Raw genomic sequence first — 14,585 nt, 5'->3', positions numbered from 1 at the left:
TGTATTCTGTGCCACTTACAGGCAAATGTACTTTCCCTTGAAGACCTGCAGCGCCACATACAAGTCCAGGAGGGAGTGCTGGAGTCCTCTTGCGATGCGTTAGTGCACATGTCTCTGGGCGTGGAGACTTCTGTTCCCTCTGCTGGGAAGGTACGATAACACTTTGATTTTCTGGGAGGCGTGAGATGTAGATTCCTATGGTAAAAATATCCATCCATGTAAGGGTGTATCCACACGTGAAATATTAGCTGTGTTATTGATGCTTTTTTCTGCACAGTTTTGCAACGAAAAACTGAAGGATTGTCTACTACTAGCAAAATGAGTAAAGGACCCGTCACACACGAGATCGCTAACGAGATCGTTGCTGCGTCACCGTTGCCAGGACACAGCCGCGATCTCGTTATGTGTGACACCTACCAGCGATCAGGCCCCTGCTGTGAGGTCGCCGGTCGTTGCTGAATGGTTGGGACCATTTTCTTCAAAGGCGATGTCCTGCTGGGCAGGATGCATCGCTGTGTTTGACGGGGAAAAATGCAAGTAAAAAACGCGTCAGAAAGGGAAGGAATTTTCCTGCCGACCCATTAGTATGTGCAGCAGATGTTTCTAATGCAAATACTGAACATGTGCACATACCCGAATTGTTTTTTTCTGTAACTAAAAGTTTACAATGTTTTATGTTTTGAACACTGCTCTCATGGTGCATTAATGGTACTTGTAAAAGTATAATGTGGAAACCCTTTTAAAGCACCACTCCAGCTTTTATTTGTTTTGGGTTTTTTTTCAATGCTGGAGTGACGCTTTAATTCTAAGCCTCCTGCCTACTGTCATATTCTCCCCTTCTAGTAGCTTCACCTTCTACCAACACCGCTCCCACGACGCCATCCAGTGACTAACTTATGGCTGGCCAGTAGTGAGAAGTTACATCACAAGCTCCCAATGCATCTCTAAGAGAGCCAGAATGAGGCTCTCATAGACTTCTATTGAGCTGTGACTTCCGGCGCTCTCCATGAAACAATGGAGGTACCAGCAAGTCGCAAATCACAGGAGCCCACCAAAAGTGGCAGAGATAGAAGATGAAGCCGCCAGAAGGTGCATATAATACAGTTGGCAGGGTGCTTAGACTTAAAGTGCCACTCCAGTGGTTAAAGTGCATTCACCATATGTACATGTTTTCCATTGTAGAAAGTACTTTTCTGATACTAACTAATCTCCGTGTACAGATAAGAATCCTCCCACAATTACACTTATCGCCTATCCACAGGATTAGTGGTAGGTTTTTGACCATCCGAGGTCCCATTGCAGGGACGTCTACCAGTCACAAGAACAGGAGCTGTCTTTGCTGTCCTACTGGCAACACATGGAGTGGCAGTGCGCATGTGTGACTTTTGTGCCATTCCAAACTGGGGAACACAAAACCCAAATTCTGATGATTGATGGAACCTCCAACTGCCGTATCAGCAACTTATCACCTATCTTGTGGAAACATGATGGCTTGTCATTGTTGGACTTGCAGTACTGGCCGCTGCAGTTCCAGGTGTCTTTTCTCACTCATATGTCGCTCGCCCGGGAAGTACCGGTCACCCGCTGTGATGGGCCCCATCGACCTCGGATAAGTTTGGAAAGTTTCCTTTCTAAGAGTTGCTCATCCAGTGGCGAGGAACCCGGGCTGAGCGTCCCGCTCCACGCCTCAGGCTCCGTAAAAGAAAAAAAAGGAAGAAGGTGAGGTTGGTGACGTGTCACCAGAACAGATGTCCCGGCTAGACTGACTGCAGAATTGTGTAAGGTTGCTCCTAATTCTACCCCAAGTGGAACCCGCCCCCCAGGTGGTTGTCCTAGTGACCGGGAAGTCCCATGCTTCGTGTTGGCCACCCCCAGCCTACCCTAGTCCAGCTCCCCAGTGAGAAGTCTCCTAAGGTGTATGTAAAGTGTGAATGTGGAACACCGGTGATTAACCCCCTTCTTACCCGAGGCGAATACCGCACCTTAAATGAGGTGCAGTACGTTGTGGCGACTGGTGCCGCAGGGGAGCCACGCATCAGCTGATTAGAGGCGACTAATAGATTTTATGTATCGGTCTTTAATGACAGGTTTCTGTTGCCATTATAGTACTGTACAGTGTAAATTCCAATAGGCTTGACAAAAATATCCTACCTATTGCACACCTATGTGTCTCCATGGTAACAGACTACAAACAAAACTCCATGTAGTCTGACCCTGCGGACATCCTCTCTACTTTTGTTTTTTGTTTTTTTTTCAACTAACATAGCTAGTATATTGAGTGTCACCAAAAGTAGGGGGCAGATGTAAAAAGGTGTAACTGCAGGATCGGACTACAGAGTGTTTGTTTCTATGTTCATAGACCTACAAAGGTCTGCGGAGGAGTTTGTAGGTCGGAAAAGAGGGATATTTTTAAATAAGACTATTTACGAAGTTGCTTAATTTGTTTGTTTTTATATTTTGGATGAATTTCATCAAGGTCAAAAACCTTTTACTTTTTTGACAATGGAAAATATCAGCTTTTCATGCGGCGTACAAATGTGTTAATAGTGTTCATGAGGTACTATATGATTTTTGTTACAGGAAGGCCTTGTCTCGCTGTGGGATGATGTAGAAGATTGTCCTCATCCCCCCGCTGCAGATGGCTCTCCCCCTGTCCGCTCAGAACAGCTGGTCGAGGCGACATGGCATTGTGTGGTTGATGATTTACTGGTGGTGGGTGTGAGGCTGAAATCTTCAGTGCTAGAGTACGTAAGCATTGTAGGTCGTCATCTTCTGTACATACAACAAAATGCATCCTGGAAAATTACGTGTCTAAAATGCCAAATTTTAATGTTGCGTACATAGATGCAAACAATAAAAAGTAATCAGTTCCTGTCAGTCGGCCCAAACCATCAGTAAGTGATAGCGTATCCATCACTTCAGTGGAAAAATCTCTTTACAAGTTGTAATTGCCATTTTATGAAGGGTTTAGATGTTACGGTTTATTTTTGTTGATCGGTGGAAGTCTAGGTCTTTTATAAAAGGGCAGTTACGCTTTAAAGGGAATTTGTCAACAGGTTTTTGCTATCTCACCTGACAGCAGCATGATGTATGCAAAGACCCACTGAGTTCAATGATGTATGACTTAGATTAGTGGCTGCAGCCGTTCTAATACAGTGAAAGATTTGAGATTTTGTATGTAGCAGTGCTGGCAGAGCTGCCCCCGCCCACATCAGGCTTTCAGTGCTAATTTCCATAGACAGAAGCTGCTAATTACAGAGGGGGCGCAGAGTTGGGCTATAACTCACCTACTGCTGAGACCCACTAATGATAAAGGCAAGAGGCTTAAAGTCTTTACAACAAATAACGTACTGGGCACGTCATGGATCGTGTCAGATTACTCCCTGCCTGCCTTTAATTGTCGCTGCTCTGGACCCGCGGCGCCATCTTATGACCACAACTTCTGACTTGCTGGAGGTGAGAGGTTATGTCACCTATGTCATGCATCTCCGAGAGTCAGAACGAGGCTCTCATAAACTCGTATTGAGGAGTGACCTCGGGTCACTTTACAAAAACACTATAACGACCTGGCAGGTCACAAATTGACGGGCACCATCCAGAACGACGCCGATAACAGGTGAAAATGGCTGAGGCTGAGTACTTGGGGCAGGGATCATAGAGTAAAAGCACCACTCCAGCGGTGAAAAAATAAAAAAGCTGGAGTGGTGCTTTAAGTTACACTTTTTTTAATCCAAAAATAGTTCCGTCTACAGTGTTTTGATTTGCCATTAAAAATACTTCCAAAGGGAAGCAAGTGGATCCCGATATAAATTAATGGGATCCGTTAGGAAATGGATCCTTCATAGCTGTCATGGCTGCATGAAGGGAGGATAAGACGCCTTTGGGGAAGGTGGTGGCATACTTTCTGGCTGGATCTAGCATCAGATGTGAGGAGACGCCGCTGCAGGCTGGAGTGGACAGTAGCCTGATACCTTTTTTTAGTCCTGTGTACAGTTCTCATGCAGAGTAGTTGCAGCATGAATGAAATATAAAGGAACATTATGTTATGGAAGACTAATCATCTTTAGGGAATGATGTTATTAGAAATAATCTTGCGTAACGTTATGGTGCAATCAGACAGGATAATAGCAGAATCTGACAACAGAAAGAGAGTGCCCAATAGTCCAATATACAAAGATAATAGCGGGGACTAAAACTTAACTTTTAATATATAATCAATAAAATCGATATTAATTTTCATAATAGTGCAGTAAAAGATTAGTGCCAATTTGGCTACATATTAGAATGATCTCACCCAGATGTTTTCCAAGGGTAAGAAGACCCACCGATCCAGAGTTGGTCACAGGCTGGAAGAACCAGTTTACTTGGACACATAGGTTTTCTACCTTTCTGATCCCTGCCACTGCAGGTTGATCAGTCTTGTGGTCCCTGCCATTGCAGGTTGATCATTTGTTTTTGGTCTCCCCTGAGGAACTGTTGCCATTTAGAGGGAAACTCGTCGGGAGGCCGTTCTTGTTTGTTTTTGCATGGTTGCGGGGCAGACAGCTCATTTGGGTGCTGCCCTTGTCAGGACGGAAGCACAATCACGGGGCACGACAGGGGTTAGTACATCATCTCCCAACGCCTTACCCCGGTTCTTCCAGCCTGTGACCAACTCTGGATCGGTGGGTCTTCTTACCCTTGGAAAACATCTGGGTGAGATCATTCTAATATGTAGCCAAATTGGCACTAATCTTTTACTGCACTATTATGAAAATGAATATCGATTTTATTGATTATATATTAAAAGTTAAGTTTTAGTCCCGCTATTATCTTTGCAATCAGACAGGGCCGCGTATGAGTGTTCAATTATCGGCCTATTTAAACATGCCGGGGAGCAGGTAACAAACGAGCAGAATGTTTTGTTCATTGATTGATATACAAGGCAGTAAACAATCGACTTGTATGCAGTCGATCAGCGCTCGTTAGGGTGCATTAAAGGGCTGAAGTCAGCACATCTAAATGCAACGTTGGTATATTTTGTTTACAATATGTTTTATAGCCTCCCCTCAAGATTGAAAGTTAAAGGTAATCTGTCAGTAGGTTTTTGCTACCTCATCTAAGAGCAGCATAATATAGGCACAGAGGCCCTGAGTTTAACGATGTATCACTTAGATTACTGGGTACAGCCATTCTGACACAGTGAAAGATTTTAGATTTTGCATGTAGTAGAGCTCTGGGAGTTGCTCCCTCCCCACACCAGGCTCTCAGTGCACATTTCCACAGATAGAAGCTGCTAATCACAGATGGGGGCGGACTCGGACTTCAACTCACATGCTGCTGAGATCTACTAATGGTAAAGATAACAAGCTTAAGCTAACACTGCAGGTAAACAAAAAAAGACTGTAAAGCTGGAGTCACACACAACCACAGCGACAACGACGTCACTGTTACGTCACCATTTTCTGTGACGTAACAGCGACCCTGAAAGTCGTTACATTATCGCTATTTAGCTGTCAAACATGTAGTTTTAAACAATGACGGAGCAGCGATCTAAACGACCTCGACGGTCGTTGGGACGTGTCACATGCGTCGCTGTGCGACTTCTCAGACGTTGATAGAGGCGTGGTGTTTACCCCTTTGCTTTGCCTTTTTCACGCCCCTCTGTTCCGATTGGTGGAAGAATACAACTACTATAATACGGCTCCTATATACAAGACTACTATCCTATATACAACAATTTGAGAAGACAAAGCATACCTACCTTTTCAATCACTGTAACGCCTTCAGCAAGTTACCCAATCGGAACGTTGTTGTGACCACCAATCGGAGTCATGGGGGCATTGTAAAAAAACACCGCAAAAACACGCTCTTTTCCTGCCTTCAGTCTGATGTCACTGCCTTCAGCGTCGTCGCGACCGTCGCTGCTACTGTGTCAAACACAAGGATGCATGTGGCGCAACGGGATAGCAGCGATCAAAAAATGAACTGGGATATTCAAGAGCGAGCAGCGATCTCGCAGCAGGGGTCTCATCGTTGTTATGTGTCACACATAGCGACGTCGCTGTTACGTCACAGAAAATGGCGACTTTGCAGTGACGTTGTTGTCGCTGTGTGTGACACCACCTTTAGATAACAGATGCAAGGCTGAAGTCTCTATTTTAACTATTGCAGCATGCTATCTTCATGTTACATTGCAGAAACCTGCTGACAGAGTCCCTTTAAATGTTTAGCTCATATATATAGAAATATAGCACAGTGAATTCAGCACATCTAAATGCAATGTTGGTTGGTATATTTTGTAACAAATTGTATCAAAGCCTCCACTCAAGATTGAAAGTTAAAGGGAATCTGTCAGCAGGTTTTTGCTACCTCATCTGAGCGCAGCATTATGTAGGCAAAGAGGCCCTGAGTTCAAGGATGTATCGCTTAGATTAGTGGCTGCAGCTGTTCTGACAGAGAGAAAGATTTTAGAATTTGGATGTAGCAGAGCTCTAAGAGCTGCCCTGCCCACATCATGTTTTCAGTGCACATTTCCATAGACAGAAGCTAAGCTGCTAATCACAGAAGGGGGTGGAGTCAGAATACAGCTCAGTGCTGCTGAGACCCACTAATGATAAAGATAACAAGCTTAAGCTAACACTGCAGGTAAAAGACTAAGATAACAGATGCAAGGCTGAAGTCTCTGTTTTAACTATTGCAGCATGCTGTCTTCAGGTTACATTGCAGAAACCTGGTGACAGTCCCTTTAAATGTTTAGTTTGACTATACAGAAAACTAGTACAGTGAATTCCGATGATCCTTGCCATATTTCATGAAGTGCCTGTAGAGGAGCTGCCGACGACTCGCCAGGGTAGTTTTTCGTCAATCTAGCACTGGATTGACTGTTAAGATGCCAGACTCAAAAAATGTAACAGATGAGAAATGCACGTGACAGTTACCTATATCCCCATCACTCTGGATTCAGCCTGGATTCTCTTTGTGTCAGTAAATTCTGCTTGTGTGTCCATGTTGGGAGATGTACGCTTGTTTACAGTGCTGTTCTGCTGTTTTTCACAGAACGCTGAGTGACATCGGCTTATCCCTTATAATGGATGGAGACGTGGCTTCACCCTCCCCAGTCACCAAGTGTCAAACTAATGTGCTAAAATTGGCCATCAGTTCTTCCCAAGATTCCCGTCCGATCCGCCACACAGAACCCTCAGCAAAGAGACAACGGCTCGACCTCCACAGCACGGCCGCTCTTACAGGGGAGCGCTCCCAGAGACCCTGCCCTCCGTCCTATCAAGATGATTTGGAGCGCACAGTAACTGCTGTCACCGAGCTGTCTCCACTGCTGGCACGTAATCACACCGCGTGTGCGCTGCTGCTGCACGCCAGGAGGAAAACTCAACCTGACTGTTTACTTAGAGGCGAGAAGCTGATTGTACCATGTGGGAGCGTTTCTTTAAGCCTTGAAGATGTTTTAAAAGGAAAACGTACAATAAATGTATTTGAACACTGTCAAGGTAAATTTATAAGATTCAAGAGAAAACATCTCTAAATTATTCAGCAGTGCGAAGGCACAAAGGTTTCCTGGGTTTATTATTCACAAGTTTCGGCGAGAACTCTAAAAAGTTTTCACTTGAATTTTAAATGGATGGAAACAAATGCAATTTAGATGAGATATAAGCAGCAGGGTGGCTCAGTGGGTAGCAAGGGAGGCTCGGTGGGTAGCACTGTTATTTTGTGGAACCCGAGTCCTTAGTCTACATCTGACCAGGACGATATCTGCAAGAAGATTGCATGCCGCCCCCACCTAACATAGTTGTTCTTTACTTTCCCCCTGACAATCAAAATGGGAATGGAGTCCTATGAAAACGATCCGGTCATCTAGACGAGAGAGAGAGAAATTAGACTGCTTGCAGACCAGCAGTTAGGCCCTGTGCGCACTAGAAAATGGAATTTTCTTAAGAAAATTCCACAGGCTCTCAAAGATTTCTGCACCTGCAGGAAAAAAACGCACCAAATCCGCACTGAAATCCGCAGGCGTTTTGGTGCAGATTTGGTGTGGTTTTTCCACAGGTTGTTCCCTGCGGTATTTCGCAATTACATTAGTGAAATCCCGCAGCTACTTGTGGAAAAGAAGTGACATGCAATTGTTTTTGCTGCGGGTATCCCGCAGCAAATCCTGCGGCTGTTAAAATCGGCCTAGTGCGCACAGCATTTTTTTTTCCCATCGGATTTGCTGGTGAATCACTGCAGAAAGGTTAAGAACATTTTCTGCAGCGAAACATGCAGCAAATGCGCGGTAAAATCCAGCTAGCGCACACAGAGCCTTAATGGTTCTTTACCTCTTATTTTTTTTTTATAAAGTATTCCGCTCTCCAGTCTTCCAAATTCCTAATTGCTGGGGTAGGATATTCCTTTTTGAGTGACCGTTTAGGCTAGCCGCATTGTCTCGCTGCTGGTCTGAACTGTGCACTCACAGAAGCGCAGAGGGTTTACGAGTAGAGATGAGCGGACCCATGGAAGTTCGATTCAGTGGGTGCAGGAAGACTTTTAAAAAAGTTCGGTTTGGGACCCAGACTTGACCTGAACCCCAGTGGAAGTCACTAATTGGGCAATTCGGGTCTCTGTCCACATGCAGCCAGCTATATACAAATCACTCCTTGGGCAGGTAGGGGGGCAGGGGTTTTCCTTTTTTTTTTTTTGCGGGGGGGGGGATGGGTGTCCATGCTGCATCTGATCATGATGTTACCCCCAGTGTGAGCGGCTCGCACTGGGCTGAGCACCGAGCGTACCCGAGCACAGCGATGGTTGCATACATAAAGCAACCAAACTCCGAACGCAAACCCTGTTTTTTCTTTGTACGGTCTGTGTTTGGTATTAAATTTGAACACCGAACCTTGAGTTCGCTCATCTCTCTTTTGGAGCTAACCCCACGCTCCAGCAATCCGGGCCGGCTTTACAGCAGTGCTTACAAGCTCATTATAAAACAGTGTGGTCTAGCTAGTGGTGGGCGTCTCCTTGACGAAGAGCAGTGAATAATAAAATAAAGAAATAAAGATTTTGGATAGAACAAAACATTTTATTAATAAATACTTTTCAAAGTTACTTGTTTTTGCAAGTACTTTCTAAACCAACCCATTTTAGAAAATTAGTCACCAAAAAAATCTTCGTTGGTAATAACTTGTTTGGCAACGCTACCTTATGATTAGTTGTGGGGTTTTTTTTAAGAGGTTTGTTTTGAACATAGGAGGACCGCACTGGAACGAAATTTAAAATGAACCTGTCCGGTGCAATATGCACCCAAAACCACTGGAGCATTAGATCCTGCATTCATGCCGCCCTCTTAGCATGTTAGCATGCACACAGATTTCTGCAGACAAACTAAAGGCCGCGTTACAGGCTACGACATCACTAGCAATTGCTAGCGATGTCGAGCGTGATAGCACCCGCCCCCATCGTACATGCGATATCGTGTGATCGCTGCCGTAGTGAACATTATCGCTACGACAGCGTCACACGCACTTACCTGCTCTGCGACGTTGCTGTGACTGGCGAACCACCTCCTTTCTAAGGGGGCGGTTCGTTCAGCATCACAGCGACGCCACAGCAGCGTCACCGAACCGCCGCCCAATAGAAGCGGAGGGGCGGGGATGAGCGGCCGGAACATCCCGCCCACCTCCTTCCTTCCTCATTGCGGCCGGCTGCAGGTAAGGAGAGGTTCCTCGTTCCTGCGGTGTCACACGTAGTGATGTGTGCTGCCGCAGGAACGAGGAACAACTTCGTACACCGAGCAGCAGCGATATTCGAGAATAGGGGGGCATGTCACCGATTAGCGATTTTGACCATTTTTGCGATGATTCAAAATTGCTCATAGGTGTCACACGCAAAGACATCGCTAAAGCGCCCGGATGTGCGTCACAAATTCTGTGACCCCAACGAGATCGCTTGAGCGATATCGCAGCGTATAAAGTGGCCTTTAGATGGCATCCTTGAGCAGGCCTCCAGCTATCATGATAACCTTTTAACACCCTGCAGTCGTGCTGCAGAAGGAGCTAATGGAATCTAATGTATGCGTGCAGGGACAATTGTGCCATTGACATGTTGGTCACTGCTTGTTACAGAAAGATGCTGGCTGTGTGACACAGCCTGTATCTCCCTAATATGCTGCTGGACAAGCAAGGAGTTAAAGGGTATTCATAACCTATATCTTCAGGAATGCATTATTTTAAAAGTTCTATTATGTACAGCTGGTTGCATAGGTTACCAGTCAGTATATCAGAGGTGGCCAGTTTCTTAGGCAAGGTGCGCAGTACTTACAAGGTCTTTGCTATAGAGTTTGGAAGCGCTGCTGTGAAGCTGGCCTTGATCACTGCATTCTTATAAACTGAAGAAAACAAAAAATAAAATATGGCTACAAAGAATATACTAAAATATTGTCTTTTTTTTTCTTCTTTTTGTATATAAGGATCCTGGAGTCTGGAAGATATTTTTGCTGTTCTCTCAGCATTTAAGAAGTGTTCTCTTCATATCTTGTCACAAGATTACACGATTCCAACAGTAACTGAATGGATGAGGGCTCATATGTATGGAGAGCCCCTAAGACAAATGCCGGAAATGATGGTGTGTAAGAAAGATGGATCTCTTCATGGGACTCTCCTAACCTGGAATCCTAAGACGCCGTGTGAAGGAACCCTCACTGTGTATTATAGGTAATCCTGAACGCAAAGCTCATTCATTACTGCACATCATTCATGATCACATCCCCTAGTAATATTGTGCTCCACAAACTTTTGATTAGGTAATAGCAAAAAAAAAGCATAAGGCACGAGACTTTCATACCTGACTCTATAAACATGTAGCAAACTTTCGATTTTGCAATTTACTTTTTCTCCTCGTTTTCCAAAAGTCATAACTTATATATTTCTGTGTCATAGTCGTATGGGAGGCTTTTTTTGGGTGTAAAGCTGTAGTTTTTAATTATATCATTTGAGGGTAGATACTCTGAATTTTTTTTGGGAGGGGGGAGTCGGCAGTCACGAAAAAAGGTAAATTTGGTATTTCAACTTTTTTTTTTTTTTTTTATACATGCCTTATGGGTTATATGATTGTATACTTTGATAGATTTAACGTTTACAGAAGTGGCAGTAATGAGTATGCTTCTTGTTTGTCCATTTTCAAATAAGAAAAATAGGAATGATTTTGAATATCTTTTAGTTTATTTTTTATAAAACTTTTTTTTTCTACTTTACTGCATGTATATTTTAGTTTTCCTTCAAGAGTCAAACCTGTATTGTTTGATCTCTAGTATTGTACACTGCAATGTTTTAGCATTGTAGTATGTTGTGAAAATTATGGTCTCTGAAGGTCTCAGTCTATGAAGCATTGCGTATGCTTCACATGAGTACAAAGATGCCTACTACAGGTAGCCTTTAGCAGGCCCACAGCTGCCATGGTAATCCTTTGGCACCCTTTAGTCGTGACATGGGTAGGCAATTGTGTCTTCAAAAAGACACCCAAGCAGGGTAAGGGTAGGATCGCTTACATGTCCCTTTCAAATTAATAGTAGCCTTTAAATGGTTAAAGAAGCAATTGGGGCCAGCTTTGATCACTGCTGATAAAGGTAAGTGTCGGCTGTGTAATACAGCCAGCACCTGCCCTGTATGCTGATTCAGATTGGTCAGTGCAGTTACAGCAGCTCCAGCTTTCACACTCCTAGCTGACCCTTCAGACTTCAGAAAGTAGAAGGAAATATATCACAAGAAGGTATATCACACTTTGACCCAGTGACTAATACACTTTAAGTGTCACGGGAGGGGATTTTCAGGTTTTTGGAGTATTGGTTTAGGATTGATTGTGGGATGTTATAAATAGAGATGAGCGAACCCGAGGTTCGGTGTTCATACCAAACACAGACTTTACAAAAAAAACAGAGTTCAGACACTTTACATATGTAAATCACTCACGCGAGCATCACTGTGGTTTGGTACAATCGGTGCTCAGCCCAGGGCGAGCCGCTTGCTGTGTTTGAACGGCTCACACTGGGGGTAGCAACAGCATGATTGGACGTGGTGTGCACCAAACAAAAAAGTGGGGAAAAAAAATATGGAAAAACCACACTCACCCGGCCCCGGAAGGGATCTGTTTATGGCTGGCTGCTTGTGGGCCCAGACCTGCACTGCCCAAATTATGACTTCCGTTGAGGATAAGATCCAGTCCAGGTCCCAAACCGAAGTTTGTATGAACCTGCCGAATCGAACTTCCACGGGTCCGCTCATCTCTAATTATAAAATGTGCTCAATAGAATCCCAATCATCAATTTTGTCACTTATAGACTGAGCAGGAAACTTGTCCAAAAAACTATTTTAGATCAATTTTCTAAGTTTCTGATACAAAAAAATAGAAAATAAATCCGTGAAGCGGTTGTGGCATTAGATTAGAGGCTTGTGGATAGCGGTTCACCTTGGAGTTAGCTGCGGCGCCGTATCTTCATTATCATGGACGGATTGTTTATTTTCTGTGATCCAGAGAAGAAAGAGCAAAACTTCAGTGGATTTTAGTGACAAATAAAAGGGTCTTTATAGTTTGTATGAAAACTTTTCTGAGCCAGCTGCCAACTGGAGGCCGGTGCTAGTAATCAGCAGGGAGGACGCGCTCATCGATCACCATCTGCCAAACAAAAACTGTCTGGTAATAGAAAGTATTACTTTTTTCTTATTATTTCTCTTCTTAACATTCAGTCTTAGTATTTAAAATGTAAAAGGAAATCTAAATATACCCAGGCTGCATTCACACCTGCGGCGTGTCTTTCATTCCGCTGTCCGGTGGATATCAGTGGTATCGGAGACACTCCTTTGACTTGCATTAGTTCTTTTGTGTTGTCTAAATTATCCTAGCAAGTTTTGCTATTTGCCCCATCAGATCTTATGGAATTGGCTGTGAAGTGTGAACATAGACTAAAGGCCCCTTTACACACTGAGACTTGGCCTAGCCGGGATCGCTTGAAAGTCTCTAGTGGGCTGTCAAACAGGCAGATCTGGCCAACGACGCAACAGCGATACGGACCTGCAGAACGACCTCGCTGGTCGTTAGGGACGTGTCACACAGCAGGGGACGCTATAGCACACCTACGGGCTAGGTTCTAAGTCACTAACTATGTCGTTGGAACGGTTTCAAACACACTGATACATGCTGCGCAGCGGGAAACAAAGGACCAAAAAATGGTCCTGAAAGATTTGTAGTGATCAGCGACCTCACAGCGGGGGCCAGGTCGCTGATGCGTGTCACACTCTGCAATGTCGGTGGGGAGGTTGCTATTACGTCACAAAACCGGTGACGTTACAGCGATATCGCAGTGTGTAAAGGGGCCTTTAAAATGACACTGATAAAGGAAGCCCTCGACCCATGCGGAGAGGTCCAATGAAATCACTGATTAATCTCCCTTGTAGTCAGAGACAATTTATTCAATCACCGTTATATTGCTTTTAATGTCTGTGCTTCTAAATTCTTTGGTTCAAAAACATTGGTGATTTATTGTTGATAATCGGCTAATTGCGAAGAACTGCGGCAGACACACTTTGTATACACTCGTTTTCTTGTCTTGCAGGAATGATGCAGTTCTTCTCCAGTGTCTCCATAGCCTGAAATGTGTTCTCCCGCCAACCTGTGCGGTAAATGTGAAGAGACAGGGTGACAGAAATAGTATGACTATGAACTTAGCGCAGTCTGTGGAAGAAGAGCTGCTCGCCTTAAGAAACTTGGTGTCTGCGGCAGAAAGTGAAGTTGAAAAGGATTTGACCCTGAACTGCAAAGCAGAGGAAAAAGTCACAAGCCCAACCGACAGCGTTACTGATATAAAAGAGCAGGTACAGAAGTACCGGGAGGATCTGAGAGCGGAGCGGGCACACGTCAGGCTGGGGGCACACTTATCTGCCAGCAGCGAGCTGTACAGACACAATATGCTGCGCATAGTGCAGCTACAGATGAACTCTGATGCATTGGCATGTGAAGTAGCTAATAGATGACTGGGTTTGATTTCTGGGTTCTTTTATATATAGGGGCACAAAGATAGGCCTCTATATGGCACTTTATACTTTTGTTGGCTGTGCTTATTAAATAAAATCATTACCAAAAGTGTTTTGTTTTTTTTTATTGATTTGCTCGACAAGCTCTGCTTAATGAATTCAATGCCCCATCTAATATATAAAGCTGAGTGTGTTGTGTGTGTGTGTATGTATATGTGTGTGTATGTATGTCCGCTAAAGGAATCCGCACCGTCACATTTACAATCCCAAATTTTGCACAGACATTCATTTGACTCAGGTAACGTCATAGACTATGTTTTGCCAGGAAAATTTAACCCCGCGCTTTAGTTATTCGCCAAAAAACCTGCTTACATTAAAGTCAATAGAGCTGGGAGCTACAGGTCAATAATAGGAGCTGTGATTGGTTGGTGATAGGCAACAAAGGACATTGTCAGTATAAGAAGCTTATGTGTGAGGTAATATGATTTCGGTGGAGAGACAGACGGAGAAAGAGACAGGCAGAGAGACAAAGAGAGAGACATACAGAGAGAGAGAGACGGATATAGAGACAGACAGAGACATTGAGAGACAGAC

At 44.2% G+C, this 14,585-nt stretch overlaps 1 protein-coding gene across 2 annotated transcripts in view; it reads left to right on the top strand.

Annotated features, from left to right (window-relative positions):
• The window catches only part of FANCB (FA complementation group B), a 51,383-nt gene extending 37,061 nt beyond the window's left edge, over nucleotides 1-14,322 (top strand). For both annotated transcript variants that reach the window (XM_075333109.1, XM_075333113.1), the window contains 5 exons: nucleotides 22-150; nucleotides 2,581-2,744; nucleotides 7,039-7,487; nucleotides 10,436-10,679; nucleotides 13,574-14,322. In XM_075333109.1, the coding sequence (XP_075189224.1) occupies nucleotides 22-150; nucleotides 2,581-2,744; nucleotides 7,039-7,487; nucleotides 10,436-10,679; nucleotides 13,574-13,991 (1,404 nt within the window). In that variant the 3' untranslated portion in view covers nucleotides 13,992-14,322. The remainder of the gene's footprint in view (nucleotides 1-21; nucleotides 151-2,580; nucleotides 2,745-7,038; nucleotides 7,488-10,435; nucleotides 10,680-13,573) is intronic.
• The last annotated feature ends 263 nt before the right edge of the window (nucleotides 14,323-14,585 follow it).

The sequence above is a fragment of the Anomaloglossus baeobatrachus genome, chromosome 2 (genome assembly GCF_048569485.1).
Source record: "Anomaloglossus baeobatrachus isolate aAnoBae1 chromosome 2, aAnoBae1.hap1, whole genome shotgun sequence".
Taxonomy (NCBI): domain Eukaryota; kingdom Metazoa; phylum Chordata; class Amphibia; order Anura; family Aromobatidae; genus Anomaloglossus; species Anomaloglossus baeobatrachus.
This window is presented reverse-complemented; position numbering and strand designations above follow the sequence as displayed.